Below are 27997 nucleotides of genomic sequence, written 5' to 3'. Positions count from 1 at the left end.
TGTGAAAAAAACTGAAACAATTAAGTGTAAAAATCTTAATTCCTACATTTCATAGAAAACCATCAGTATGATCAGTAGATTTGCTGTTTTATTGTATTTATTACAAGTTGGTGCTCTGAAAATCCTTATGCTTTGGAACCATCCCAGCCTGAAAGAAAGCATAAGTCAAAGTCATCTTTATTGTCACAAAACGTTTTTTTTATGCTCTGGCACAGCCAGACAAAACCGGTGACATTGTCAAACTATACTAAAATAAACTAGCTTATATTGGTAAAAATAAATACATAGTAGGTAACAAAACAAACAATTCACATTGATTTATCTTCAAGAAACTGAACAATACTATAATAATTCTTTTCCAATAAAAATTCAAAAATTTTTTCTTTAAAAGATACTAATCCTATTATAGATTTGTAGTACCCAGGCAAATTGTTAAAAAATCTTTTACCCATATAAGAAGGTGTCCTTTCCACAAGATAACTTTTATGGTATATTAAAACAAAAGGCAAGTATTATTGTTATATTAATAAAAATTAGCTTGTAGGTAATATTTTACCATACCTTGAAAATACTCCCTTTCTTATCTTCATAAAGTGGTTTCTGTGGGAGTGTTGCACAACGTCCAATATAAAATATTTGACTGTTGCACTCCAAGTGCCACGATGTCCAAAAGTACAGAAACTTCAAAAAATAGTCTTTCTACAAGCTTTGGACGTCATGAGATTGCACGTTATGCAAAAGCAGTTGCACGACGTCCAATAACTCAGCGCTGTTGCATGATGTCCAAAGCTCCTGCATGGTTAGATTAGGTTGTTAGGTTAGGTTAGGTTATGATAGTTAGTATCCTGTCGTGGCACTTGAACATCGTACAACAGTAAAATATTTTATATTGGACGTCGTGAAACAGCTCAAAAATTATATTTTGGACGTCGTGACACTGAATAATATTATTGGACGTCGTGCAATGCATCCGTTTCTGTGAGTATCCCTGCTAGAAGAGGAACTCAAAATGTTTCTTCATATGCTGGTAATATAACTATCACACCAAAGACCCCGGGATACTACACTGGGCTAGCAACACACACTGTTCTAATTGTTATCTATTAAAAAAATAACAAATTTTGAACAGTGATACATTGACATATCAGCAATATAATTTTTAGGTAGAAATTACTTAAAAAAAAGTAATTGTTGCACAATTAGAGACCTGGCAAATGATTCTGTCCAGTTTTGTTGTCTTGGCTTTATAAATACATTTTAGTTTTATTGTATTAATCAATACGGTTTGGCTAGTCTAGGAAGTAGTTAAAGAGTGTCACTTCAAAATTACATGATAACTCAAAATTATATATTAATATTCCAATCAAAAATTTAAAGATGTTTACATTTCTTCCTGTGACAAATTATCTGGCAGTTTGGTTTTAACATGTTTTCAATCAAAGCTCAGCAGATGAGCAAAGTTTGACCTTCTGGCCTCCCTATGACTTTTACTATAAAAATTATGTTTATCTAATTGAACATTTTAGGATGCTATGCTTGGACAGACCTCATCCAAGGCAGATAAAGTACATACAGTAATAGAGAATAGAGATTTCATTTTACTTACACCACTTCTTTTTCCAGCATCAGAATCATAGATTCCAGAATCCAAATCATCTCCTGCAACATTTAGAAGTAACTTTTTTATAACAACAATTTTGCGCCAAATCAAAGTAGAAGACTAAATTAAAACTCTAAGCCTTTTGCACCTTCTTAAGTAGGAGTTATGTGGCAAAATTTACAAAATAAAAACAACAACGGCTTACTTAAACTTTTAGCAGTAACTTTTGCTAATATTTGCTAATTTGATCAAATGTAAATGAATTAACTGTAAGTTTTAAAGACCATACCAAATACAAAGATTAAAAATTTACTAATTTGATAATGTATATCTACCTATCAAATTAGTATTAAGTTGCTTTTGAGAATCCTAAAAGTCCATGCACAATGCTTATTTCATGTAATAGTATTTTATTTTAAGTTTTAAAACAATCTTTGTTATGTATTAGTGATAAGACTTATTGATAATTTACTAAACACTTAATAAATACTGGTAGGGTTTGGAGGGGGTTTTATAGTGAATTTATAAGACAAAGAATTTTTATTAATGCTCTAAGCATGGTTGTGATGAAACCCACAAACATTTTTATAATACTTGTCTTCCAGATTAAGTATTTATTATTAAGTAGATATCTTATCCAGTTCAAAGGTCAATATGCTTGTATGTAATGGTTACAAATATAAATGTAATATATTTTGTTGATTTAGGAACCATGTCAATCTTTTATAATCGTTTTCTTTGTTGGATAAAATATACCACAATTCCTTATCTAATTATTGAAATTTAGTGTGCCAACCAAAATTTAACTATGTTCTAGGCTTTTGGATTTGAATTGAATTATATGAGTTTTTTTACTCCATACAGTTCTAGTTCCAAAAAGAAAACATTTGTTAAACTAATAACAAAGTGTTTTGGTATATTTTACCACTCCAAGTTCCGTATCGAATGCTGGATCCGTCTAGAGAATGCGGAAGTGGAAGAGATGAATACCTTGAAACTTTGTCAGCTGCCTTTCTCTGTAATCATATAATTATTGAATAAAGTAATTAAATATCTGAATCAGAAATGTGTTATTCATTATTTATAAACACAGAATGGTATCAATAACTTAACATATAGAAATGTTTATCAAAAATATTCATTGAAAGGGTATTAGTTCTTAAATTATATACCCCATCAATTTTCTTTTTAAGGTCTAGACATTATTGACATAAGGTCTTTTGGCAGAGAGTAAAAGAACCTAGCACCTGCATTTATGGGTTTTGTATAATAAAACTCTATATTACCGGTGTGTCTCTGGTTGGCTAGGTAGTAACGATGTCGAGTATTGTAGTTATGTGAAGTTCCTAATATTATAATAATATTCTTTTCATTTCAGTGTCATTGTGATTTTTAAAATGTATAATCCTTACTCGGTGAAGATATTATATAACTCAGCAAAATGCTGTTTTACGGATTGTTTGTTATCTAAGTTTAACATAAAACGCATGGCTCTTTTTGTAAAACTAATAAAATACAGTAGAATATATTCCATAGGTTCCTAGGAATCTTTTGTTGACTTACTAAGTCCATTTTTCTTCCATGGTGCAAAGCAGAGGTTACCTCTGCACTTGCAAAGATTTATTGAAAACAATTAAAAATCCTTCAGCAATCTGAAATTTAAAGTACCTTGCATATTTATTTAGGTGAACTGTGCTACGTTCAGTTTTAGGCAGTTTCGGTTGTTGGATTGAACTTTTAATTTTTGTTAGGACAGGGAGGTAACTTCTGCGATGCCCCTGATAACGCAATGTGTAAATGAGGGGCTAACTTACGCGTGAGCTTGATGGATTCAACGTAAAATCGTGTTTAGTGCAGAATTTGTCAGGCTGTTTTTAAATATCTGTAAGTGACAGTTTTTGCTTGATGCATGCTAGCTAATACATACCTACCATTGGATCTTACAAAGTTAATGTTGATAAAGCTTTAACCAGCTACGAAAGACATGTTAGTATGAAATTAACAGATTTTACCTACGACCGGTTTTTAAAGTAGCCGTTTCAGTTCAGTTCTTAGAATTGAAAAGTATCTCATTTAACAGCATTGTTTACTTTCATAACAGCATAGTTTTATTTATAACAACACGGATAACAGACCAATGAGGTTCATGGATTGACAGAGAAGAAGTAAAATTGTAATGATTCGAACTTCAACTAATCAGCTGTTTAGGGCAATTTAATTGTCGAGTTGTGCAATTAGTGTTGATACAATGTTTTGTTGCATCACTGTCAATGTCAATGAGAGGTTATAAACAAAAACATAACCTCTCTTATAGAAGTTATGAGTAGTAATATTTAGTAATTAAAACACTGTCATAGGTAAAGTAGTGTACGCAACTCGCGTAAATAGTGTTAACGACTTTCGTAGAAGTTTTTAAGGCGACTTGTGTTGTTTAAACTATCTTTACGCAATCGTTGCGTATACTATAAGGTGACATTAATCATCCACAATTTAAGTTTTTTTTGTTTACAGCTATTTTGCTTACAAAGTTACAATTATCAGTTTTAAACTCACTTTTTCCATATCTAGTTTTGTTTTCTTATCAATTTAATGTATATTTAAATAACTTCATTTGGTATAAGCAAGCCTTCAACTCCATTTTCAGAAATATTATAGTACGACCAAATGTTAACAATTTTTCAAATATAACAATTTTTGTTTTAAATTCATAATTATTGATTATTTCATTCCAGCAAATGTTTTTTTTGTAATATTTAATTTTTTTTCTTGGCGTCAATAACAAAGCTAGTATTGGGTTAATGGCAAACCAATGTAGTTAGTCAATTTGGTTCTGACTTACCTGGACAGCCCTTAAGGCCTCTTTTTTACGTGAATGTTTGGTAACAATCGTCACCAAAGTGACGTAAACCGCAACCAATCCACACAGACCCAGAGATACAGAAGCTAGAAATACTGCTGACAGTCCACTCTTCTCTCCTAGATAAAACAACAACCAACAACTGTACTTAGCTCTGTTTGTTGGTACAGTAGAGCAGCGATTATCCTACCTTCTACTGTCCAACTTCCGTGTTAAGTAGCTTACACTGTTGTGATCGCAGGAAACGTTGTAAATGGTCTGGGATCAGCTGTTGAGGTTGCGTTCACTCAACTAGTATTCATTAGAACCAGATAGCCTAAGTTGAAATCATTCCTCCTTCATGGACTTAATCTTGCAATTCTTTGGTCTTTGGATTCCATTTATATTCCATTCCAAACAAAAAACTAACTTAATATCACAATACTCGTCAAAGTAAAATCATCACTGAACCGCAATGTGATTGGGCTCACACAGATTATTCCTCTGGGGAAACAATACACTACCAGATGTACACGCAGGCGTTTTCCAGTACTTCAGTAAACTACGGCTCACACTGACAAAGGGAGCAGGAGGGGGTGAAAAGAAAGTTGTATCTACTTCCTAGAAATAGGAGGGCGATGTACAGCAATGGGCACACACTGCTAAAACCAGGAAAACATATGTTTAATTTTAAAATGTCTAATATAATTAGGAAACCTCAACTTAGCACCTGACTAGCATTTGAATGAATGCCATTGAACGAAGACTACTAATAGAGTTTACATCTAATTATCAGTTTCCCCTGATAAAATCTCGGCCCACAGGTACAGTTAATTATAGACTACATAAAAAGTTGAAGTGAAGCTTGCCCCAAAGATCGATTGCTACAATGCATCCGAAAGGTTTCCCTGGGTTTTCTCCAGTTCAAAAACGCCGTAATCTGCTGAACACCAATATTTGACAGATTACTTAGACCGTAAACACCTACTTTCTAGTAACCTTGTGTAGTAGTTTGTTTTTTTCTAGTCTGTATTTTTTTATTTTATGATATTTATTCTCAATTGACAACTGTGATCTCTTCTGAGATATAGGCTAAGTTTTACATCTATGTTACATAAGGTCCACTGTGATAATGTTCATGACTCTGTTAAATTTTTTTAGTTTAGCTTTGACAATGTCTATTGCACAACTGTGTCTAATGACAATAAAGGATTCTTATTCTTATTCTTAAGGATGGTACCTGTAGTCTTTTTAAGGACCTGTAGAGGTTGTCGAGGTACATCCAAAGGTTGATTGTCAGCTGTGCGCAGATTTAGCTGACCAACATCTAGCGCTTGTGCCAACTCCATCATACACTCTTCAGCAGACATTTGTTGAGTGTTGCGCAACGCCATCGTGACCAGAATGCTACCTGTCCACAGAAACACCTGTTAGATATATTTCGTGGCTAAGTCGCTTTGCTTTTGCGGGCAGACATCAATTATGTAGCATCTCTTTAAATATAAAACGTGTACATAAACAACCATTAATGTACTCATTGCTTTTAAACAGGATTCTTGACACTCTCTTTCTCCCTTTAGAGAAAGATTGTTGCTATTTCAAACTATTTTATGAAACTTGAACTATATTAAACTTTATATTGTAATTACAACCTTAAAATAACTGATAGATGCAAGTATTGAGTAATTTTAGCCAAGTAAACCATTTTCAAACAAGTCCTAGTGATACATATGTTGTGTTTTTTTTCGTGTAGGAACATGACTCAGCATGCATATTCAAAATATACCGTTAACTGTACTGTTCTGATGTCCAAAGTTTAAATATTCTTGTTTGTATGTGTTGAATGCACTTTATATGAATCAACAACCTTTTGATGAACTAACTATGACATTTTTTCACATCTAATGACTAATGACAACTTTATAAGAAGTCTCACTACTTGCCGCACTAGCAACAATTTAGATTACATCGAAGCAGGTATAAAGCCAATTTGAATATTCAACGTCCTCTGGAGGTTAGTATGAAAAATAAACTAATTTATTTATATATTTGGATGGATGTATGATGCTAACAACCAAAATTATACTATATAAAACAATCATCAGTCCAGTATTATTATATGGAGCGGACACATGGAAATTGAATAAAAAGGAAGAGAGGAAATTATAATTAATTTTGAAAATAAGATTCTAAGACATATTTATGAAAATTCTTTTAAGAAAGAGAGGGTAGGAGAAGACATAATAACGAATTGAGAGAGATCTACAAGGATCCAGATGTGGTTTCTGAATTCATTAAAATGTAGAAGAATTAGATGGGCTGGGCAAGTTGTAAGAAGAGAGTACAAAATACAATAGTAATCTGAAACAAGAAAAGAACATAGAAGAATGGAAATGTGCTTACCGGTACTGTAACTCTACTAGAAATAGGCTACCCATTGATAAACTCTCATCTGTAGCCCACACTCAGGATCCCAACAATATCCAAGATAAAGTTACCTTTAATGGGTCAATGATAAAATATTAAGTTGAATGTGAATTCCTTCATGTCTAGTATCAGCGTAGATTAAGTAATATTTAATCGTACAATTTTAGCAACTTACCATCTGTCACATATATGTCTAAAATACTGTCTTTGGGAAGACTTAGCTGCTCTATCAGCTGATTTTTTATTAGATTACTGAATTCTGTAGAATTTTCTCCAACTACTTTACTAAATCTTTCTGCAATCCTAAAACAAACATGGATTATCCTTGAATATGAATTTTATTTCACTTATAAATTAATGACATAATGATATAAGGTGTAAGAATTCTAAAAAAATTAAACTTAGTGATGGTCAGGTCAGATTAGCACAGATGAAATAGATTTTAAAAGAAGGTGCTATGTTAAAACTGATATTGAATATAGACCATTGAAAAAGCTCAAATTTACTTAAAAAACATTAGAGTGGAGTTGGTATAAAAAATAAACGAGTGTGTACATCACTAGAGCCAAATAAAAATCTTGAATCAACGCCTTATTTGTTGAAAGAAAGTGTTAGTGCTACCTACACTACTAACAAACCAATAAGGCCAATGTACAAAAAAGGTGATATTGAAAATTAATGTCATAACAAGTGGAATAGAAACCTTTACAACAATTTAAATAAGGTTATTTGTTATTGCGTTTATTGTTGTATTGATTTCCTGCAATAATGTTTGTAGTAAAATTGTTAAGTAAAATAGACAATATTTGTTTTCAAAAACAACTGTGAAGGTGTCCTGTTTAGTTTGTATTATTGCGAAACATAGTCATTTATTATGGTTCACTAAGCGGTTACCTGAAAGCAACATTCTTGGGAGGTTGTGAATCCACTGTTGGAAGAGGAGTTGACGTTGTTGGAGGAATGGTTACAGTAGTGGTTGTTGTGGCTATTGTTGTTGTTGGTGGCTCAGTTGGCAAAGCTGTTGCAACACTGGTTGCCATTTCTGTTGTGGTAACAGTTGTTGTTGTTGCTGCTGTGGTTGTTGTTGTTGTTGTTGTTGGTATCAATGTGGCAAACACACTAAACAAAATAATTAATTTTTAATGGATAAAAAACAACCAATGAGTCACTATTTTGCAAAACAAATATGCAGATTAAGTTGACAGATGATTGCAGATTTGCTTTTGCAGCTAAGCTAAGGACTCATATTCAATTATCTTATAAGTATTAATTAATGTAATGGACGAATATTATAAATAAATGGAGTTTTAATAAAAATAAAAAGGATTTTCATATGGTTTAACGATTTGTGTAAGTAAAGAAATCACTCTAAACAAAGGCGTCCATTCATATGGTCTGGGGGGGGGACATTAACCATATTTTTGTAGATTGTGAGTAAAAAGATAAAAATTAAATATAGAAAATTATTATCATCCCAGCTCTCCTGTATGGATCAGAAAATTGGACACAATTTAAAAAATCGGTAAAGACGATTAGATATTGTGTTTGAAAATAAAATATTAAGATAAGTGAATGGACCAACCTATGAGTATGGACAATGGAAGTTCAATCACAATTGGGAAGAGATGGAGTTATTTAAAGACCCAGATACTGAAGTCGATATACCCAGGTACGGAGTAGAAGGATGAGATGGGAAGGACATGAGAAAAGAAGGCTCCTTATCAAAGTTGGTTCTGGAGAGAAAACCAAGAGGCAGAAGACCACTTAGAAGACCAAAGCTGAGACTAGGACGGAAGAAGGAAGTATCCCAAGTACTACTGGGAACCAGTGGCCACAGTAGTAAGTTTTCAAATTGTTAAAACTATTAAAAAAATAAGTTAGAAAAACAAATTTATGTACAAAATGTGAAAAATCAACCAATTTGTACTTAAATTTTAAATATTTCTTGCCCTTCCTCTTCCGTGGGGTTATTCCGTACCTCCCGGCCCCCTAAACTCCTTATAAAAAATAGGATGGGCATGCTTCTAAAGCACTTACCTATAATACTCATAGGGAGGACATCTGCAAGTAACTGCTGATTCGTTCACCTGGACCATCTCACATCTATCTGCTGTCCAAGTGTTTGACACAACGATACAACACTGTAATCACAAAAAACAATAACAATGAATTGCATTATTTTGCTCATATTCACTCACATTTATCCTTTGGTATAAGTATTTATGGAGGAACATCACAAGCTAATTTAGACAGAATTTTAATTCTCCAGAAAAGAGCAATACGCATTATGTTAAATTTGGATTGGCAAGATTCTGTTAGGGAAAAATTTGAAGAACTAGGCATAATGACTGTATATAGCTATTATCTCAATCAATGTATATTATATACTGTCCAAAATTCAAATAATGTCTCACTGGTAGGGGATTCTCATCAATACTGTACCAGAAACAGAAATAACTATGCAACACCTTCCCATAGATTAAGATTTTTTGAAAAAAAAACCAATGTATATGGATATAAAATGTTACAATGCTCTTCCAACAAAATAAAAGGACTACACAAGGACTACAAAATTTAAAAATAATCTAAAAATGTACTTTTTATTTTAACCAATCCCCTGTACTCAAAGAATGAATATTTCCTCCTACATAATATATTAGAATAAGAACTTTTTCAATAGTGATTATATCTTGTACTTTTTTAGGATTAAGCATAATGATTTTGATCCAATGTAATGACGCCATTCGTGCACATGTTTGCAAATTATGAATAAAGTTGATTTCATTTCATTTCATTTCATTTCATTTATCGTAACACCAATCTCTACATATATCAAATAAATTTTGTTCAGCTCCCAAAATGTTTTCCAAAAGCACATTGTTATTTATTATTTTTGTGCTTGTTTTGTGGTAGTTTCTTGCATTCTTCTTCTTGCTGTTGCTTAAAACTGTTATTTCAAACTGTCAAATTTCTGTGTAAACGCAATTGAAGTACTTCAAAATCATGATTTGATTTTATGCCTCCCTCACATTATTTGTACATGAAATAGTACTTATGGTAAGAATGCTGCTAGCAGTGCCTATTCCCTAAAAAAGTAACAGAAATAGTATAGGTATTGAAGTTTTACAAACGTAATTTAAGAAACGGTTGTAGTAGTGTAAGCAACTCTCATTATTAGCCTTTGAGACAATGGTAGAAGTTTTTAAGGCACTTGCCAAAGCTAGTGCTTTAAATTTCTACTCCTGTCGTAGAGACTATCCTTATACTATTGTTGCGTAAACTACTATTACGATGTTCACTACTTTTTTTGTATATTTGAGTCCTGTTTCAACAATCCTCCTAAAAGTGTACAAACCTTGATAACATGTTGTGGAGATGGCAGAGGAGACTCCAGTGGAAAACCCAGTTTCAGTGTTGGTGATGGAGCTTCTTTAAATACATTGCTCAATGAATAAGTAAGGATCTTTAGACGATACACCGAGCTAAAACATAAACATATGGCCTTTAAAATTATGTCTAAATAAAAAAAAAAAAAACTGTTAACATGATTTCTTCTGAAAAAATGTATTGGTACTGTATGTTGATAAATAAAAATGCATTTTCTATTATTAGACATTCTGCATACACAATTTTCTCTCTGTTAACAAAGTTTTATGGATCTTGACAACAATAGCTGCCTTAAAATATCCAGGAAATACAGGGTGCGGCAAAAAAAAACTATCTATTTTATGCAGTGCACTGTTCATCAACAGGTCTTCTGAGCTGAGAGTGGTGGGTTTAGGCTCGTTAGAAAGCCTATACGATGCCATTATCTGTGGTCATAGAGCAGTGGTCACCTGAGCAACAAGCGTTTGTTATTGAGTCGAATTTACAAAGTAATGATTCAGTCATTGCAACTCAGCGGCAGTTTCGTGCATTTTTTTAAAATTTGGGCGACGTCGATTCCGTCAAGTGGCACAATCATTTGGTGAGTTACCAACTTAAGAACAACGGCTTCTGCGTTCAAAATTAAGCTGACAAGCCGTCCAAAGTCAGATCGGATGTCAGACAACTATAACATTCGATAGAGTTCGTCCTGCTGTGGAAAACAGTCCTCGTAGGCCCGCCCGAAACTAGCATCTGCTTTAAACATGTCTGACCGCTCAGTTACACTAATTTTGAGATTCAATCTTAATTCTTATTCCTACGGATTAATTTGTATTAATCTGTAATTTTGTTGATTATCCATACATATAATCCAACGGAACCTCTCCATGTTGACCTAATTTAAAGAATTCATGGAAATGCCGCTGAGTTTTGCAATGACTTAATCATTACTTTTTTTAAACGACTCGATAACAATCGCCCGTTTCTCAGGTGACCACTTCTCTATGACTACAGGTAATGGCATTGTGTAGGCTATCCAACGAGCCTAACCCCACCACCCTCGGACGACCTGTTGTTGAACAGTGCATTGTACAAAGTAATTAAAAATCCTGATAAAAATTAATAATGAGAACTATAAATTCCATGTGTCTAAACGACGCATATTGTCACTGGTCAATGCCACAGTCTATCTTCAGTATTTCTTAATGACACCTCTAATATATAAATAATGTAACCGCTTAATTTTCTATATTAAATTTTATGTTTTGTATCATTAAAAATAAAAACTGGTTTTTTGCCTAATCAATTTAATATTTTATAAAGATACGGATTTAAACATAATAACCATTTTTAAAGCTTGTATTTTTATGAGTAAACTGGCACTTGTTGCACTGTTCTATGTCAAATGGTTCTCGAGTTATACGTGTTTAAGTAAACGGCACCCCCACCATATCCCCCCCCCCCCCCCGGGATGTCGACCACGATGGGGGTTACAACATACGTTTTCATTATCACTATAGTGCCTATAACAACAATCAGAAATAAAATTGCGTCAGCCTTTCCATGCATACTCAACCCCCTTCAGATCCTGGACTACATGCAGAAGTGGATCAAGAGGCCAGGTCATAGGATTCATGATTCTCTCTCAAACCAAAACTTGGAATCTATATTTTTAAGTCTCTAATACATGTCTTAGATTTGTATTTGAGACAGATTCTTGACAATGTTTAAAGCATCATTAAACTTAAGGTTTTGGAATAATTTAATAATTTGATCCTCAATTTACAGATCAATGTCAGAGTACTTTGATAATTAGTTAATCATCTATTTTTCTAAAATCTCCCCCTTAATTGAAATATGTAAATACTCATCCTATGTAGGCTTGCATGGCTTACAACACTGTTAGCCTAATTTTCAAATTGGTAATACTGAAGATCTTTTTGACTTTTTTGTGGTCATACCTAACAAAGTCTTGTGTCATGTAATCAAATTTACCAAATGATTCACATTGTCATTTGATAATTAATTGCAGCATCTTTACCAACACAGAATAACAAAATGAAAATATCCCCAAAAACTTTGAAAAATTTTTCAATCAAAAGGATTTATAAACATTAAATTTGCAGCACTATATTACTTGTATCTCGTATACTGTAGCTACTTAGCTTGCCTGGAATATATTATTTTATGCCTTTTTGTTATATAAGTTACAAACCTCAACTGAATGAAGCCTGGCGATGTTTTGAAAACCGTATCTAATGAGCCGAATGGAAAATGAAATCCTGTGAGGCAAATTGGATCCAGATTGACTCTCATGAATTTGCTGATAAATTCTTTACCTAGGTGGACCTGTGTACAGAAGTTAAATAAATTGACGCAATCTATACGATAATGTCGTTCAAAGATGAAGACATCAAGTATCAAGTAAGTAAAATAATATAAGTATCTATATAGTTTTATGAATTAGTTTCTGAGTAAAGTTAATTGAACTTAACATATTCAAATTTAACGAATTTAAAGTTATAGTTTAAGTATAGAATATATTGAATTACAAATTATATCGAACACTCAGATAAAAAGACAAGGTCACTTCTAATCAAATGAACTCATCAACAAATTTAAAATTGAAATATGTACATATGATATGAAAGAAAAGAAACACATGAAACAAATGCTTTACATTGATTATTATTATTTACAAATTGAATGTTTTCAATGAGGGAATAAAGAGAATAATATTTATTTTTCCCTTTGTGATGCTACAGTCAAACCGAGCTAAACATGAAACACACATCAAAAAAGGCTTAAATCTGTATTCAACTTATGTATACAATTGACTTGTATGTGTCAGTTGTTCAACTTACCTTAGCAGGTAAAATGTCGCACTTATCTGGACAGTTGGGAATGTTCACCTTCTGACCATTGTCTGCAGTACTTAGCTTTTGAACACTCAAGTTCACAACACGGCTACCTACATTAAGTCATATTTTTAATTAAGTTTATGAATATTAACGTATAATATTGCTCTGTAAAATTTTTAATCTTTTTATTCTTCCCATGCTAAATGTAAATCTACATTAAACTTGGCCTGATTTTTTTTAGCTAAGTTTCAGATTTACAGCAATTTGCAGAATCTGGAAATAGATTAATCAAGAAGAGGCTGTCTGAAATATTTAATATCTCATTCAAAAATTGTATATGAAAGTTCTCCATCTCTTTCTTATCTAAAATCATGGAAAATAGAAGATACAATATATCATTTTTCATTGCTCCATGGTATGTGGTATTTCATGGTTGTTAACCTCCAGGATATAACATAGAGGTATTGTTGTAACAAGGTATTTTAGTTTCTGGGCAAAATGTAACAATTGAGGCCAATACAACACACACATTTCGATTATGTAAATGATCAAATTCCAGTATGGTTAAAATTTTTACTTCTGACTGCCAATCATGGCAATTGCTACCATTTTACTAATGTTCATAGACCTACCAAGATAGATGGGTCGAGAATCTGGAAGCCACTGACACAGTCCAGCTATGTAACCGTCCAGGTTAGTCAACAGTTTTTGTTTTTCTTCTAGACTTTTACTTGGGCTAAAGCTAAGAATGGCAGCTTCTGAAGTTCTAAGCCAAATTTCCACCTGCGAGATAAAATAGTTTTATACTTAAAAAATAAATAAACAGGCCTTTATTTGTCAAGTTCTCAGTGTAACAACTGTTTTTTTAAACAACTCTTATCCTACTTTTATTACAAAATATACAGTATAATTAAAGTACAAAGTATAATTGATATTATATAATTACATTTTAAGATAAACAATAACTTCATTATGTGATTTTCAAATCACATTGACATATGATGTTAAATTTGATAAAAATTTCTCCCACTGTGTTTTCACTCTTCTGCTCCAGGAATAGACTAAGCGTTTTGATGTTGATACATCATCATCAGATCACACAAAACTTGAATGTTTAAACCATTGTTAAGATGATCATGTCACAGTTGTTGAAAAATAAACACAACATTGAATAACATAAAAATTATCTGAAAGAAACGTCTTAAAGCATATTGCAGCATCCATTGGATTCAGTCCTGTTATCATTGATAATTTGAAAAAGCAAAAAATCCTGCTAAAAATTCACAAAGAAAACATGAATATATTTTAGCAGAAAATGGTGAAAATTGTCTCTAACGCTAAAAAACTAAATGTAAGAACTTCGCGAAATAGTAACATTTAGAACCTCTTTAAAATTAGATTAGCTTGTATAAAAGAAACAGACGTGGTGATTTGATAAAAAGAACCAGTAAAAACCATCCAATGACTGCAATAATTTTTTAAAGGTTAAATAAGGGCGGTCCTTTGACAAGAGATATAAAGAGCACACTTTAAACAAAGCTGTCAAAATACAGAAATCAAACTATGCCGAAAATCTGGTGGTAAACAAGTGGTTTAAAAAAGACATTTTGTACTTACTGTATTTGGAGTCTCCGGAGGTATGTCCGTTGGTATTGACTGCTGCCGTTTTTCTCTGACGACCCTTGGTTCCATAACTAGCTGAGATTGGAGCCTCCCTGCTTAAGCACAGTTAAAATTATAATGTGTAGCAAAATATACCATTTTTATTGTTAGTGCCTATGACAGTAACATTTTGTATTAAATAATGGCAAAGGTGTAAAGCAGTATTAACGCTTTAAATGTTTTTGGTATGCTAGGATAGGAATCAAAGCTGATAAGTCTGAAACGTCAAAAACATCAACCACTGGGCTATTAAAATACCCAAAAACCGAAATCTATATTAAATTATCTTATTAATTTTTTATCACAAATGCTGTGCATATGCACACACAGGCAAACATTATTCCTAAATCATATTCTTCAGGTCCAGGAGCATATACACAAATTTTAAAGTTTCATGAACAATTTAACCAAATGTAGAATTGAAGTCTTCTGGCGACGACCATGTCAAAAACGACGAAAAACTAACTTTTTTTCATCTGTGACTTGATTTTTCTTCTGTGCGGAGTCAAGTCGCCCTGAAGATGATACTCTGTATCGAGGCCGAAACGTCGGTAAGTGTTAGTGTTTCATCGTTTTTGACACGGTCGTCGCCAGAAGACTTCAATTCTACATTAAGTGACCGTGGAAGCCATGGAAAATTTAACCAAATGTTTGTAATTTCTTCTCCTACTATGATTATTTAAAAACAATATGAAGTTAATTTCACGCTAGAAAAACAAAAATTACTTTATCAATAAATGTGCTCTATTACAAAGAATAAAAATAATGTATATTGCTTAAAATAACATAATCATTAATGCTACAGTAAATTAAGTTGTATTACTACTATTTACATAGCAAGCTTCAACAAATAAACAGCTTCAAGATCAACCTATCTAAATTGGTCAAAGGACATAGAAAGAATAATATTAATATCATTTTATTATTATAACCAAAGGTGGGTGTTACTATCGTAGTATTGGTTAGCATTTACTTCAGTGCAAAAGGGGCAAGTTCAATTGCGGTACATTCTCCAAATTTTGGGGTTTAAAATGTTTAAAAACTTAAAAGCATTTTTTACTTTCAGTAAATAGGCTACTGGTGTAGACACTAAATTAATTTTACAAAATCAGAGGAAGAGAAAGTATAATAAGGGGTGTTTTTAGTGGGTCACCAGGAGGGAGGTGGACAGGCATCCCACATACCCTTAGGGTGGGACCCCCTAAGGCATCCGTTTTCAGAATTCCCCTCTCCAAAAAATAAATATATGTCTGACCTGAGGGGTTAGGCTTGGATGCAGGTGTTGAGGCCAATTTATCCCGAAAGGCTACCACAATTGTTAAGGAAGAGTCGTTAAGTTGTAGCTGAGGAAGAACTCTGGTCACGGAGTCGAGAAACAAAATTGCGTCCAGTCTCGAAGAAGGGTCTTTATCCAATCTGAAAAAACCGACATGGATCTGAAATATTCAGTATGGTAGTCATAAAACTTTAAATGACAAATTAAAATAATTATCTTATATTGCTGGGTAGCTAAGTGGCTATAGTAGTGCTCGGCTAGTAACCAGAAGTTTGCCAGTTCGATCCTGAGTAAACTGAATGTTTTTTTTCCGGTTTGATAATGGACCCGGCTGTCCTTGTTCCAAAGCTGTGCTCTTAATAAATGTTCTAGGTTAAAGATCCAGCTGATATTAGTCTTTAATTGCTATTATATCCTTGTGTTGTAATTTCAACATATCTTGAACAAAGCATCAAACTCACCTTTGAGAGGTAAGATTGATCCTCTCAAGTATTGCTTCAGTGATACTACTGGTGAGGAGTTGGTTGCTGCTTTGGTCCTTTAACATTTTAGTGGTGCTGATGATAGAAGTGGCTAAAGTCATTGCCTCCAACGGATCACCACTTGCTATTAATGATGATGTCAGCCTAGATAAATATCTGAAAAAATACAAGAGAAATGATTTTTTAGTGTTAGTATGGTTAGTTACAACATTCAAATTTTCATGAAGAAAATTTAAAAAGATTTTAACCCTCCGAGTGTCCCTTGTTTTGGTCTTAATGTCTGCCTATTTTTTGCTCATTTGCAAGGTTTTATTAAAACGGATCTGAGAAGCTTGAAAACAACGTTAATTATACTGTTCTATATACCATTTTGTTTGGAAAATCATGGGCTTCAATATTATACATAGAACCTAAGGAACATTTGTTTCAAAAATTTTTTAGGTAAAAAAAAAATATTTTGGAAAATTTTCAAAAAAAAATAAGTTCGCACTCAATGAAATTGTATAAATTATATAGTCCAGTCAAGGAATGAGGTGTAGAGTGCGTGAGCAGGTAACTAAGCGATTCCTTCAGAAACTTGTTCAGGGGGCTTAGGGTGTTAACATACCAAAAGTCCTGACTCCTAGGTGGTGAGCCAGGGGGTGGAGAGGGGAAAAGGGGGGGGAGAAAGGTACGCATTTTGGGTTTTTTGATTATATCTCGAAAACTATCAACTTTTTGTATACTATAGTAAATTATAAAATTGAAGAAGATTAAATTTTCTACAAGAAAAGTATATAATGTGTTTATTTTGGTTCAACAGGATTACGAGTTATAACTTATTTAATTGATATCTTATTAAAATCTTCTTCCATAAGAAATACATGTAAATTAGTATGCGAAATGGGGCGAATCCTATCCGCCCAAAGGAAATATAACTGATATTCTGGAAATCTTGACAAAATTTCCAGTAATTTGACACTTTAATCATTAAAATTGATCGTAAATTAAGGCGAGGGTGAGGTAACAAAATTTTGAGTTTAGGTGTTTTTTTTATTGGAAATATAAAAAAAACCCTTAAATCATCCCATTTTTAAACGCTCACCCACACTTTAATTTTTGACAAAATTTCATGATTAAAGTGTCAAATTACTGGAAATTTTGTCAATATTTCCAGAATATCAGTTATATTTCCTTTGGGCGGATAGGATTCGCCCCATTTCGCATACTAATTTACATGTATTTCTTATGGAAGGAGTATTTTAATAAGATATCAATTAAATAAGTTATAACTCGTAATCTGTTGAACCAAAATAAACACATTATATACTTTTCTTGTAGAAAATTTAATTTTCTTCAATTTTATAATTTACTATAGTATACAAAAAGTTGATAGTTTTCGAGATATAATCAAAAAACCCAAAATGCGTACCTTTCCCCCCCCCTTTTTTCCCCCTCCATCCCCTGGCTCACCACCTAGGAGTCAGGACTTTTGGTATGTTAACACCCTAAGCCCCCTGAACAAGTTTCTGAAGGAATCGCTTAGTTACCTGCTCACGCACTCTACACCTACTTTTGGATCATTCATTGACTGGACTAATAGGCTTATAAATATTTGAAAATAGCCACTTTGTTCTAAATTTTATGAGGATTACAAATATATAATAATATAAGGAAGTAGATTTGCAAATAAATAAGTTATGGGCAAAAAACAGATTTCAGTACATAGCGTTTAGCTAAGAATGCATAGCCTAACCATAGCTAGGAATCTGGCTGATTTTTTACATCAATATCAGTACCTACTTCTTCAGGATCATCAACCAGCCCTTTAAAATCACTTAAATCTTCTTATAATGCACCACGTATATCACTACTTTTGATTTTTAACACTAAAACAATGATAAACGTAATAAAACACATCAGTCATCGGTCCGAGGATAACCAAGCTGTTTACAAATACGCACGTCAGCTGTCTGCTACAATATTTTCGGAACTAAAATGAATAGCGCTTAGAGACAGACCTCCGGAGAAAGCTCTGAATCTGTAAAATAAAACGATACCTAACTCGATCCAGTTCAATCCGATTTTGTCAGTCATAGAGCCCTTGCCGTAAACAGTGTTTGTGAGTCGCTGCAGCGACACAAAACACTACACAAAGTGTGTTATGTGTCGCTGCAGCGACAAATTAAGTCGGGGACAAATTAAGGAGGGTTAAGTCTATATTTTAAGTTACCGAAATTTTTCTATTACCGGATTGCTTTCTATAAATATATTTCTGACTCTCCCTACAATATTCTTATAATTTCTCTATAAGACGTTGAAGCTTAAAAATACATTTTTACTCAAATTCAACCAGTTCCATTCAAACATATGTTTTTATGGATACATACAAAGTCATAGTAAGAATTTTCTTTTAAATTGCAAAATGCATGAGCAAAGTGCATCTCACTACTACAAGAATTGTCAACTTCTACACTATCCATCCACCATTTTTAAAGTAAGCCTGTCCCAATAAGCTTGACACAGACATTTTGCTCCCAGGTTGCAGCATACATCTCAGTTTTGGCTGTTTAGTTGAGATTAGCTCTGATAAAATTATTGTACTTGAAGGTTTTGCAAAGTTATTCGTGATGTTCAATAATCGGTATATTTGGAAGAAATGAAGAGTTATGGACTACCCATAGATTAAAAAAACTCTGTTAGGAGGGAAAAACAAAATCGATGGTGCTGTGTGTGTGTCTTGTCGCCACAGCTATACCTGACTTGTTGTGGAGTCAGCGAGGTTGGAAGAGCAGTGTTGATCAAAGGGCCATCTCTAAAGGAGCAAACTTTTTGAGCGGAACAAACTCTCAGCAACGTCTTAACTTGGCTGCCTCCATTACTGACTGTAACACATAAGTTGAATAGTAAGGTTTGTCAATGATTATGAATGGTGTAATCTGGGAATTTCAAACAAAACATTGAAGTTACCTAGAAGGAACTCTTATCAAATCCATCTGAAGAACCTAAAAACTCTTAACAAATTATCAGAAGACTAATCAAGTTTTAGCCACTTTGTTGATTCATTTATTCAAATAGGTTCTTAGTAATAGCAATTTTACACTTTTAGATCCATTTCCCAGTATAAATATAATATAATAATGAGTATTTAGGTTTCCTTCCAAATATACTGGAAGATTGTTGAAGATTGTTGATTTTATTATACTTTAAAAGCGTATAATCGACTTAATAAATTTTTCAAATGTTATGATCTGACAATTTACAACAGTTTACTTAAAGTTACCTCGTTAACACAATTTACGTTATCTGATTAAGGATTTTGTTTTATATTAATACAATATTCAACATTAGATCCATTCAAGGTCTGTTTGCTATCATAAAATAATACCTAACACTTATCAAACAAACTTACAAACAGGTAGAATAGTCTTAGTGGAGAGGAAGTATGCAGAAGAGTAAACATAAACAGGCGAGCCTGTCGGTGGATAATACCCAAAACTGTAAACACTGCCAAACTTAGTAGTCCTTTTCGTTGAGAAGTTGAAAAGAGTAATCAACGCTTCTCCTTGAGCAGGAGATACCTAGACAGCATAAAGATCAAATAGACAAAAAGTTGTAAATTATGTATAAAAAAATATTTAGCAAATTAATTTCCCTATGACTCATATTAGGTTGGATGATATAGAACAACTTAAAAGTTTAAATATCCTATAAATAACTAATTAAATATCCTGCTAATTTAAAATTAATTAGAAAAATATTGATTTTTGTAAACAATGCCTGTTTGGTTATATTCCGTCAAAATCAAAGAGAATATATCAGAACATGTGTGTGAAGAGGTGGTGAAGAGGTGCCTTCATTCATACCAAGATGCAAGTTGGCTGAGAGGAGCTTAAACATATCAGATTACCATCTCAGACACACAGATATAGATGTAGTACTCAATTGAGCATACATTACCAATACTTACTCACTCACTATTCAATAATTTTCAAATCAGTTGGTTTGATTGTGTTGGATAATATTATTTATGTTCACATTATATAGTATTAGAATCATCTTCTATAATAATAATATCTATGGTTCTTACCGTCAACGCAATCAGGAGTAATATTCCACTACGGCCGTTTCGGAGATGACTCCATCGTCAGGTGCGTAGTGGTACACTAAACTATAGTCTTGTCACATTTAACACGAGTTTTCTTCATTTGCATTGCGTCAGGGGTTGAATAAATAATACATATACAGGACGGACACACGAAAACACGAATACAAGAAAACATTTAGAGCACGTGCACGGCTTGTAACGGCTTGAAAACTGACGACCAACTGTTCAATCCTGGTCACTGCAGGAGTTACGTGGATGACTGGAACAGCTGATAACACGGTGTGCCAACCTTATCTACTCAAATTATTACTTTCCTGTTTGATTTCTATTATTCTCTCAAAAATTGGATTGGCTGCTGAATTTGTTTGGGAGTTAATTACTAAGTTGGGTTCTTTGGCTGTACTGCTGTAGATATGGAAATTTTCGATGCAATTAAGTTTGTGACTTTTATTGCCAATATGTAGTATTTCTAAACTGTTTATGTCGGAATAATCATGGCAATACTGTTGAATATGTTCGGCATAAATTGAAGTAGGGTTGGGTTTCTTAATGGCGCTTATGTGCTCTTTATATCTGGTTTTAAAGCACCTACCAGTCTGTCCAATAAAATACGAGTCACATTCTCCCTCCTCCATTCCTCTGGTTGTGAGCAGTAAGTACTGCTTACAGAACCAGTAATAGCCTCCAACGTAAGCTGTCTGCTCCTCAACATAGGAATACACCATTGTTGGAAAAGCCAGGTGTTTACAAACTTAAGTGTGGAGAACCCAACTTAGTAATTAACTCCCAAACAAATTCAGCAGCCAATCCAATTTTTGAGAGAATAATAGAAATCAAACAGGAAAGTAATAATTTGAGTAGATAAGGTTGGCACACCGTGTTATCAGCTGTTCCAGTCATCCACGTAACTCCTGCAGTGACCAGGATTGAACAGTCGGTCGTCAGTTTTCAAGCCGTGCACGTGCTCTAAATGTTTTCGTGTATTCGTGTTTTCGTGTGTCCGTCCTGTATATGTATTATTTATTCAACCCCTGACGCAATGCAAATGAAGAAAACTCGTGTTAAATGTGACAAGACTATAGTTTAGTGTACCACTACGCACCTGACGATGGAGTCATCTCCGAAACGGCCGTAGTGGAATATTACTCCTGATTGCGTTGACGGTAAGAACCATAGATATTATTATTATATTTCCACGCAATCTGCCACACTCAACAATATCATCTTCTATATTTTATAAAGATATTACAGCAACTGACCTCTAGCACTTCTATGTTCGGTATGGAATCCAATTGCACCAAAACGTCTGCGTGAGCGTATTCAGCAGCACTGCAAAATGTTGAAAACCGTAGACAATATTGAGCACCAGGCTGCAACAATCTGGCTGGTAACATCAGAGTCAAGTCTCCCCTGGTTCCTGATGTCAACTCTTTGCTACTCCCACTCTAATACAGACAGAGTTTCATTGAGTTTAAGTAAATGGTATATTTTAATTTAAATCAATGTAAAATTTGACAGTGCAACACCAAGCAGTTTATTTGGTTTAAGTAGTCATCACTCATCTTTGTTTATTCACTGATACTGTCTTCAGTTGAGAAAGAATCTAAAAAATCACTATAGTACAGACACCCAGCCAAAGTTGCAAAACTTTACTAAAACCTTACCTACTTTGATCCATTTTACTACATTATTGGAAAATGGTCACCATAAATCCTCAAATGGCAAAATTGTCTTTCTATTGCCAAAAATTATCCCTAAACAAAGTTTTTGCAATATTTAAATGTATAGTCTCAAATCTTACCGCATTGCCAAACGGAAGAAGATTACACCCGAGAGAAGGCAGAGACGTCCACTGGAGTTTACAGCCAGGTCTCACTTCTGCGGCAGAGCCTGAGACAGTCAGGTAGGACAGAGACGTCCGGGAAGTGATGGACGGAGGCCCAACTGTCAGGACGGGAGGATGCCCAGGCATAACCTCAACATCTGCAGATGACACTGCTACAACATCTTCCTCTTGTACACTCACAACTGCCACTGTCCACTTATACCTTTGGATGGGTGAAATGAAGAATTAAAAGTGACTCATTGCTCGACCATTGATTAGACATACTACTGTTGGTCTATTGTACAAACAAAACTAGTCAGAAAAAGCTCAATCGTAGAAGTTAGTTTAAAACTCGGCTTGCAGGCTGCACCAGGGTTGCCTGTCCTGATTCTGCCGGGACAGTCCCGATTTTGGTTCCTTATGCCCGTATTTAAGCCTATGTTAATCCGAGACGGAGGGGGGCAATATCCCAATTTGTCCCTGACCTAAGGTGGCAACCCTGGGCTGCATCTCTAAGGGTATAGTTTATCAGCTGTTTTGTTCAGTTCTACTTTGGAGTCTTTGGGACTTAATAGTTTACCTTATATGAAATAATGAAATAATGATTTATTCCACCAGAATTACATAAAATACAAATGAAATAAAAACTCGGAATTACGTTGCCACATCATCCAGTTAATGTTTATTGGATTACCTTTGTTTTAGCATGTAGTTCTTGAGTATGTAAGAGGTTTGTTTCATCCTATGAATTTTGTAAATACCTTAAAGACCTCTTCTGGTGTGAGTGATAAGAAGATAAATTGGGAAGAGCCCTAAAGTTGCCACACAAGCTGGCAAAGTTCGTAGGGTGACATAAACATCTTGCCTACTCAAGAACTACAGGCTAAAACAAAGGTAATATGATATAGTTTAAGTTCTTGAAACTTGGATAGAAAATAAAATAAATTATTAAAAGGTTACTTTAATTTGTTTCAAGATTTCGCCTGACAGTTTTGTGCTACATTAACAGAATGAATGGAATATGAGAAACTTTTTGAAGTGTATTACTATTAAGGAGTTGTATCAAAATATATCCTGTATTGATAAACTTATTCTCTAAGAACCTGATGTTTCACATACCCGTAAAAATAATTATATAAAAATATGGATTACAGATTGATATAACAAACTTAAAGGAAAAATTGATTTGAAGAAACTTACCTTCCAACAGAAAGTGAACCAGGTGGTAACTTCAGTTTTGGATTAGAGAGAGCAGAACTGAAAATTGTTGATACTAATTGTTTTGATCCTGGAGCAACGCATTCCTGCCCATCCACTGTCATACATCTCCAGAATATCTTAAAAACAAATTGTGTAATGTAAATAAAACATTTATTGATACTGCAGAATGATATAGAAAGTTTTTAAATCTAGTAATTTCTGTATATCAATGAAAGTATCTATACAGTACAGATACTTTTATTGTTTTTTAACCTATCCTAGGAGTCTTCATAGGATTATATCTGAGTCCTATATGATCACTATACCATACACTAATACTAAAAAAAATGTAATATTCAACACTAGCTCGGCCAATAACCAAATACCATGATAAAATCAAAGTTAAAACTTAATTGGGCGATTTTCATTTATATCAGGGTTTGGAACATAGGGAATAAAAAATCCAAAACTAACTAACTATCCACTGAACTTGAGCTCAGTCATTTTAGCTCCATAAATTTGCATCATTAATATATTTGCATTATTTAACTACCAAGCCCAACCTTCGAGTGTTAATTATTTTATATATATAGATAGTATATACCTGAAAACTAGAAATATTTGTATTCTGCAGAGAATTAGAGACATCCAAATTAAGAGTTTGTCCAGTTCCCAATATGAGATTTTTTGGTATTACAGTCAGGACTATTTTGGCTGGCTCGACCAACACTTGGACGTCTGCCTAGAAACAGAGTGTTGAAATTTTAAAAGCACAATGTATATTCATAGGTTTAGGATTTATTACTAAGCTTGGTTTCAAATTTGTTGGGTTATTGAATTCTTATTTAATTGAAAATACAGGAAACGGTGCCAACCAGGTAAAATGTAACTCAAAATATTATTTTTAAATATTATAAAATATATGGTTCCTGTGATTAATACTGTAAAACCCTGACTAACCAAGATGAAGGTCAAGCCGTTTTAGAAATCTAATTTTTTGTGGTTAGTCAATGGTAGAAATTTCAAGTCTGTGTTTATTCAAAAATATTTCAAACGTTATTTATGCTATTTCAATTAATCTCATTTTCAACTGTATACACAAAATTAATTTTTTTAAATAATTGATAGGTGTTTACTCAACTTCTTCTATTCCACTATATGATATCTATGTCGTTGTCTGCTTCATTACATTCCGTTGGCCAAGCAGATAGTTCCCGTTGTCTAGATCATTTTCCAGTTGATTTGACTAGTGCTACAACCTTAGTCCCAAAATCAATGTCTGGCATAGCCCAAGGTACGACCACTGAGATGTTCAGTAAATACTACACTTTTGCTCAGTTTTATGGCTCATCATAATGATAACGTTTTAAGTTCATAAATACATATAACTAAAAGAGTGATTTAGATTTTCTAAATAATTAAGTACAGACCTGAGCTAAGGTGATAGAGTTGTTAGACATTATGCAAGTGATATTGTAGAGACCAGTGTCTTGGAGCAAATGTCCAGGAACCGTCACTTTGAACCAACTGGAATACAAGGCCGTAGTTCTGTTGTTCTTAGTAACCTCCCATTGATACTGAAACATACAAAACATTATCTGTAAGAATTTTACGGTTAAACAATTATGTTGAGTTGGTGGTTTAGTTGGTAGCCCAACAGACTCTAAATTTGCATACGGGTGTTGCAACAGTAATAGTATATTATGTTACTAGTTCGGAAAATAGGGGTTTACCAGATGAGTGTCGTTGTTCCTGCACGAGATGAAGTCAAGTGTGGTATTACCATACGAGTACGGTAAACACATTTTGGACAAGTGACATATGATATTGTTTCTGTTTGGCATACTAAACATACTAATTTAGGTAAACTATTCTAAAAAAAATAATGTTAAAATTTAAAATCCAGTATATTTTCCCGTTTCCACCCATATAGGAACATATAGTGGTACAATCACTACTCATAACTTCTCTGAGAGGTTATGTTTTCCAACAGCTGTTTTCAGGACAAAACCCATGCATAAAAACTGGCGAGTGACGATGATGATGTTCTGAGATCATGGCAAATTTCACGATTGCGCGTTATGGTTGCCATGGTGTGGTACGAAGCCTGATCTACATTTTGCCACTTGTGTGACATCAAATATACGATGAATTCAACAGTCAGACATTGACAAGTGTATCACCGATCCGAGACTACGCTATCACACTGGGCTTCAATGAAATACAAAGACAGTTCTCTATGAAAACTGAAAACATTCCTTTTTACTTGATTGGAGGATCAACAGCATTAGGATGCTCAAAATCATTTAGTCCACAACATTATCATATTACGGATTGCCATTGATAATTGGCGGAATTGAATTCCAAGCCAGTAGTGCAGAAATCCTGCTCTCTAACCACTATAGCTGTACTCCCTAAACACTATAGCACCCTCATAAACTTGAAAGAAACCAAAACACAAGCGAATGTAATTGAATGAATGCATTTAATTTGAAATTACATAATTCTTAAATGGTGCTGTAAAACTTGTGAATTACCTTGAAGTTATCCAAGCACACAACGCCACATCCTGAGGTTACCCTTGCTTCCAGAGGAAGGGGTTGTGAGGCTGGGGTGCTTTTTGGACTTAATATGATCAAGCCAATGTATGGATCTTTACTGTTTTCTACCAACTGTAGGTCTAGTCCAACTGAGGGTCCAACAACTCCTAGCAAGTTTCTAGCTGCTACTTCTATACGATAATTTATATTTGGCATTAGCTGTAAAATTAAAATTTAACATTAATATCTTTAAATAAACTTATAAATAAGCTGTAAGCAAATAAATACGTTCGCTGCTGAAAACCTTTACACAGACGCTCCTAAACTGCGGCGAGGCCCGGGCAGAGCCCCGGTGCGCTACTGAATCAGCGGTCGCTATTGGCATTGAAATATCTCAGTAAGACGAATCACAAAAGAGCAGTGGTGCTTGTTCTGCGTTACCCCGAATGTGGACGTAGTTCACTGAAACACCCAAAGGTAGCAGCACTGCCTGGATAAATAACCAGAGTCTTTGTAATATGGCTTGAATAGAGAAAATCCCCAAAAACGGGACAAAAGCATTGCCAGAAGGAATTTTACGGGAATGTTTAGTACCAGCCTACACCAAAATAAAGCTCCTATTCCAAGCTACAGCCTGGCAACAATCACATTGTAGCCAGCTGAGTGCTGGGCTCAGACAGATGCAATATTTGGCAGGCGAGCACACTACTGATATAGCAGTAGGCCGCAAGCAGTGCCAGTGCTGCGCTACTGCTATTACGGTAGGCCGCAGCGAACGTGTTAAGCAATTTATTGGGAGGGATCTATAACATTGGTGTAGGGCTGGAAGCCAAATTTACAAACATTATTGAAATTTGAGGAAATGTTCAATCCTTAACATGGCTCAAACCTCAAGGTTGTACTGAACAACTAAAATGTTTACCAGATACAAATCTTAAGGATCAGGCACCTCTCTATGTTATTCTTATGGCTATGCATAGGTCAAATTTTGTAATTTACTAGCTTATGCATTTTTTTACTAAGCTATATTAACATTTAAAAAAACTTAAGTTACTTTGCATGTAGCAGCAAACTTCATTAAACCTTATCTTAACCCTTTCCCGGACTATAGGCTGATATATCCGCTATCATTTTGTGCATAGCGGACGGTAGGTGGATATATCCGCCGATTATTACGACATCTATTGTCATATTTGATTATATATAACAACATTAATATTTGTAAAAACGGTCTTTTATTCAATTATATCTTTAAACGATGTACTACCTAGGAATGTTTTTTTTCTGGAAGAATAAAAAAATTAACAAACAATTTAAAAAAAAGTAAAAAAAATATTTTGGACAAAAGGGCTGTTTAGATCAACTATTTACAACATTCTATGAATTACATATGTAAAAAAAAATAATTTTTATTTTTTTTATTTTTTATTCATTTTGCTGTCTTTTTACATATTATAGGTCGTCCGGGAAGGGTTAATAAAATATGGAATAATTTTGATGTGTTTACTTATAGTAATATTTTAGTAAAAATACAATCAGACAAATGGAAATTCTTTCTGCAGGTTTGCTGCGGCTGGGGTATTTAATGTTTGGAGTAGTGTGAAAGTTTAACTAAGCCATTGCCTACCAGACTAGTGTTGATTGGAAGAAAGTGGAGATTAGCTTGTCTGGCCAGTCGCAATACCTCTCTAGCACCTAGCCAAACAAGAAGGTTCTTCCTCTGTCGTTGAGAAGACTGAGACAACTTTTCTGTATCCACCTCGGTGACTACTAGAGACCAGTTGTACCACAACGCCTCTGTAGTCAGGGGTACCACCATAACAGACACTTGGCTA

General features: G+C 33.8%; 1 protein-coding gene across 2 annotated transcripts; it reads right to left on the bottom strand.

Annotated features, from left to right (window-relative positions):
- Positions 1-3: 3 nt before the first annotated feature.
- On the bottom strand, positions 4-27982 carry LOC128998384 (uncharacterized). Of its 2 annotated transcripts, XM_054424497.1 has the most exons (24): positions 27790-27982; positions 26160-26381; positions 25053-25199; positions 24227-24364; positions 23623-23759; positions 22399-22645; positions 21857-22042; positions 19902-20070; positions 19248-19374; positions 16490-16666; positions 16008-16168; positions 14708-14805; positions 13723-13873; positions 13094-13200; positions 12445-12578; positions 10219-10345; positions 8901-9004; positions 7758-7982; positions 7039-7166; positions 5677-5847; positions 4440-4576; positions 2526-2616; positions 1607-1659; positions 4-148 (listed from the first exon to the last, which is right to left on the bottom strand). In XM_054424497.1, the coding sequence occupies exons 1-24, from the start codon at positions 27979-27981 to the stop codon at positions 101-103; spliced, it is 3477 nt and encodes a 1158-aa protein (XP_054280472.1). In that variant the 5' UTR covers position 27982; the 3' UTR covers positions 4-100. The 2 variants fall into 2 exon arrangements, with proteins under 2 accessions (XP_054280472.1, XP_054280473.1); XM_054424498.1 differs by lacking the exon at positions 7758-7982.
- Between the last annotated feature and the right edge of the window lie 15 nt (positions 27983-27997).

The sequence above is a fragment of the Macrosteles quadrilineatus genome, unplaced genomic scaffold (assembly GCF_028750875.1).
Source record: "Macrosteles quadrilineatus isolate MER2022 unplaced genomic scaffold, UCM_ALF_1.0 Scaffold_7__1_contigs__length_78375512, whole genome shotgun sequence".
NCBI classification, from domain to species: domain Eukaryota; kingdom Metazoa; phylum Arthropoda; class Insecta; order Hemiptera; family Cicadellidae; genus Macrosteles; species Macrosteles quadrilineatus.
The sequence above is the reverse complement of the archived record's forward strand: the minus strand, read 5'-3'. Positions and strand labels throughout refer to the sequence as shown.

Coding starts and splice junctions, on each gene's coding strand:
- LOC128998384 (XM_054424497.1), bottom strand. CDS start 27,981: ATGGTGGTACCCCTGACTACAGAGGCGTTGTGGTACAACTGGTCTCTA. Junction 23,760..24,226: donor CAAATATTTCTAGTTTTCAG/GTATATACTATC, acceptor TTTGTTTTTAAG/ATATTCTGGAGATGTATGAC. Junction 7,167..7,757: donor CCCAAGAATGTTGCTTTCAG/GTAACCGCTTAG, acceptor TGTTTGTTTTAG/GATTGCAGAAAGATTTAGTA.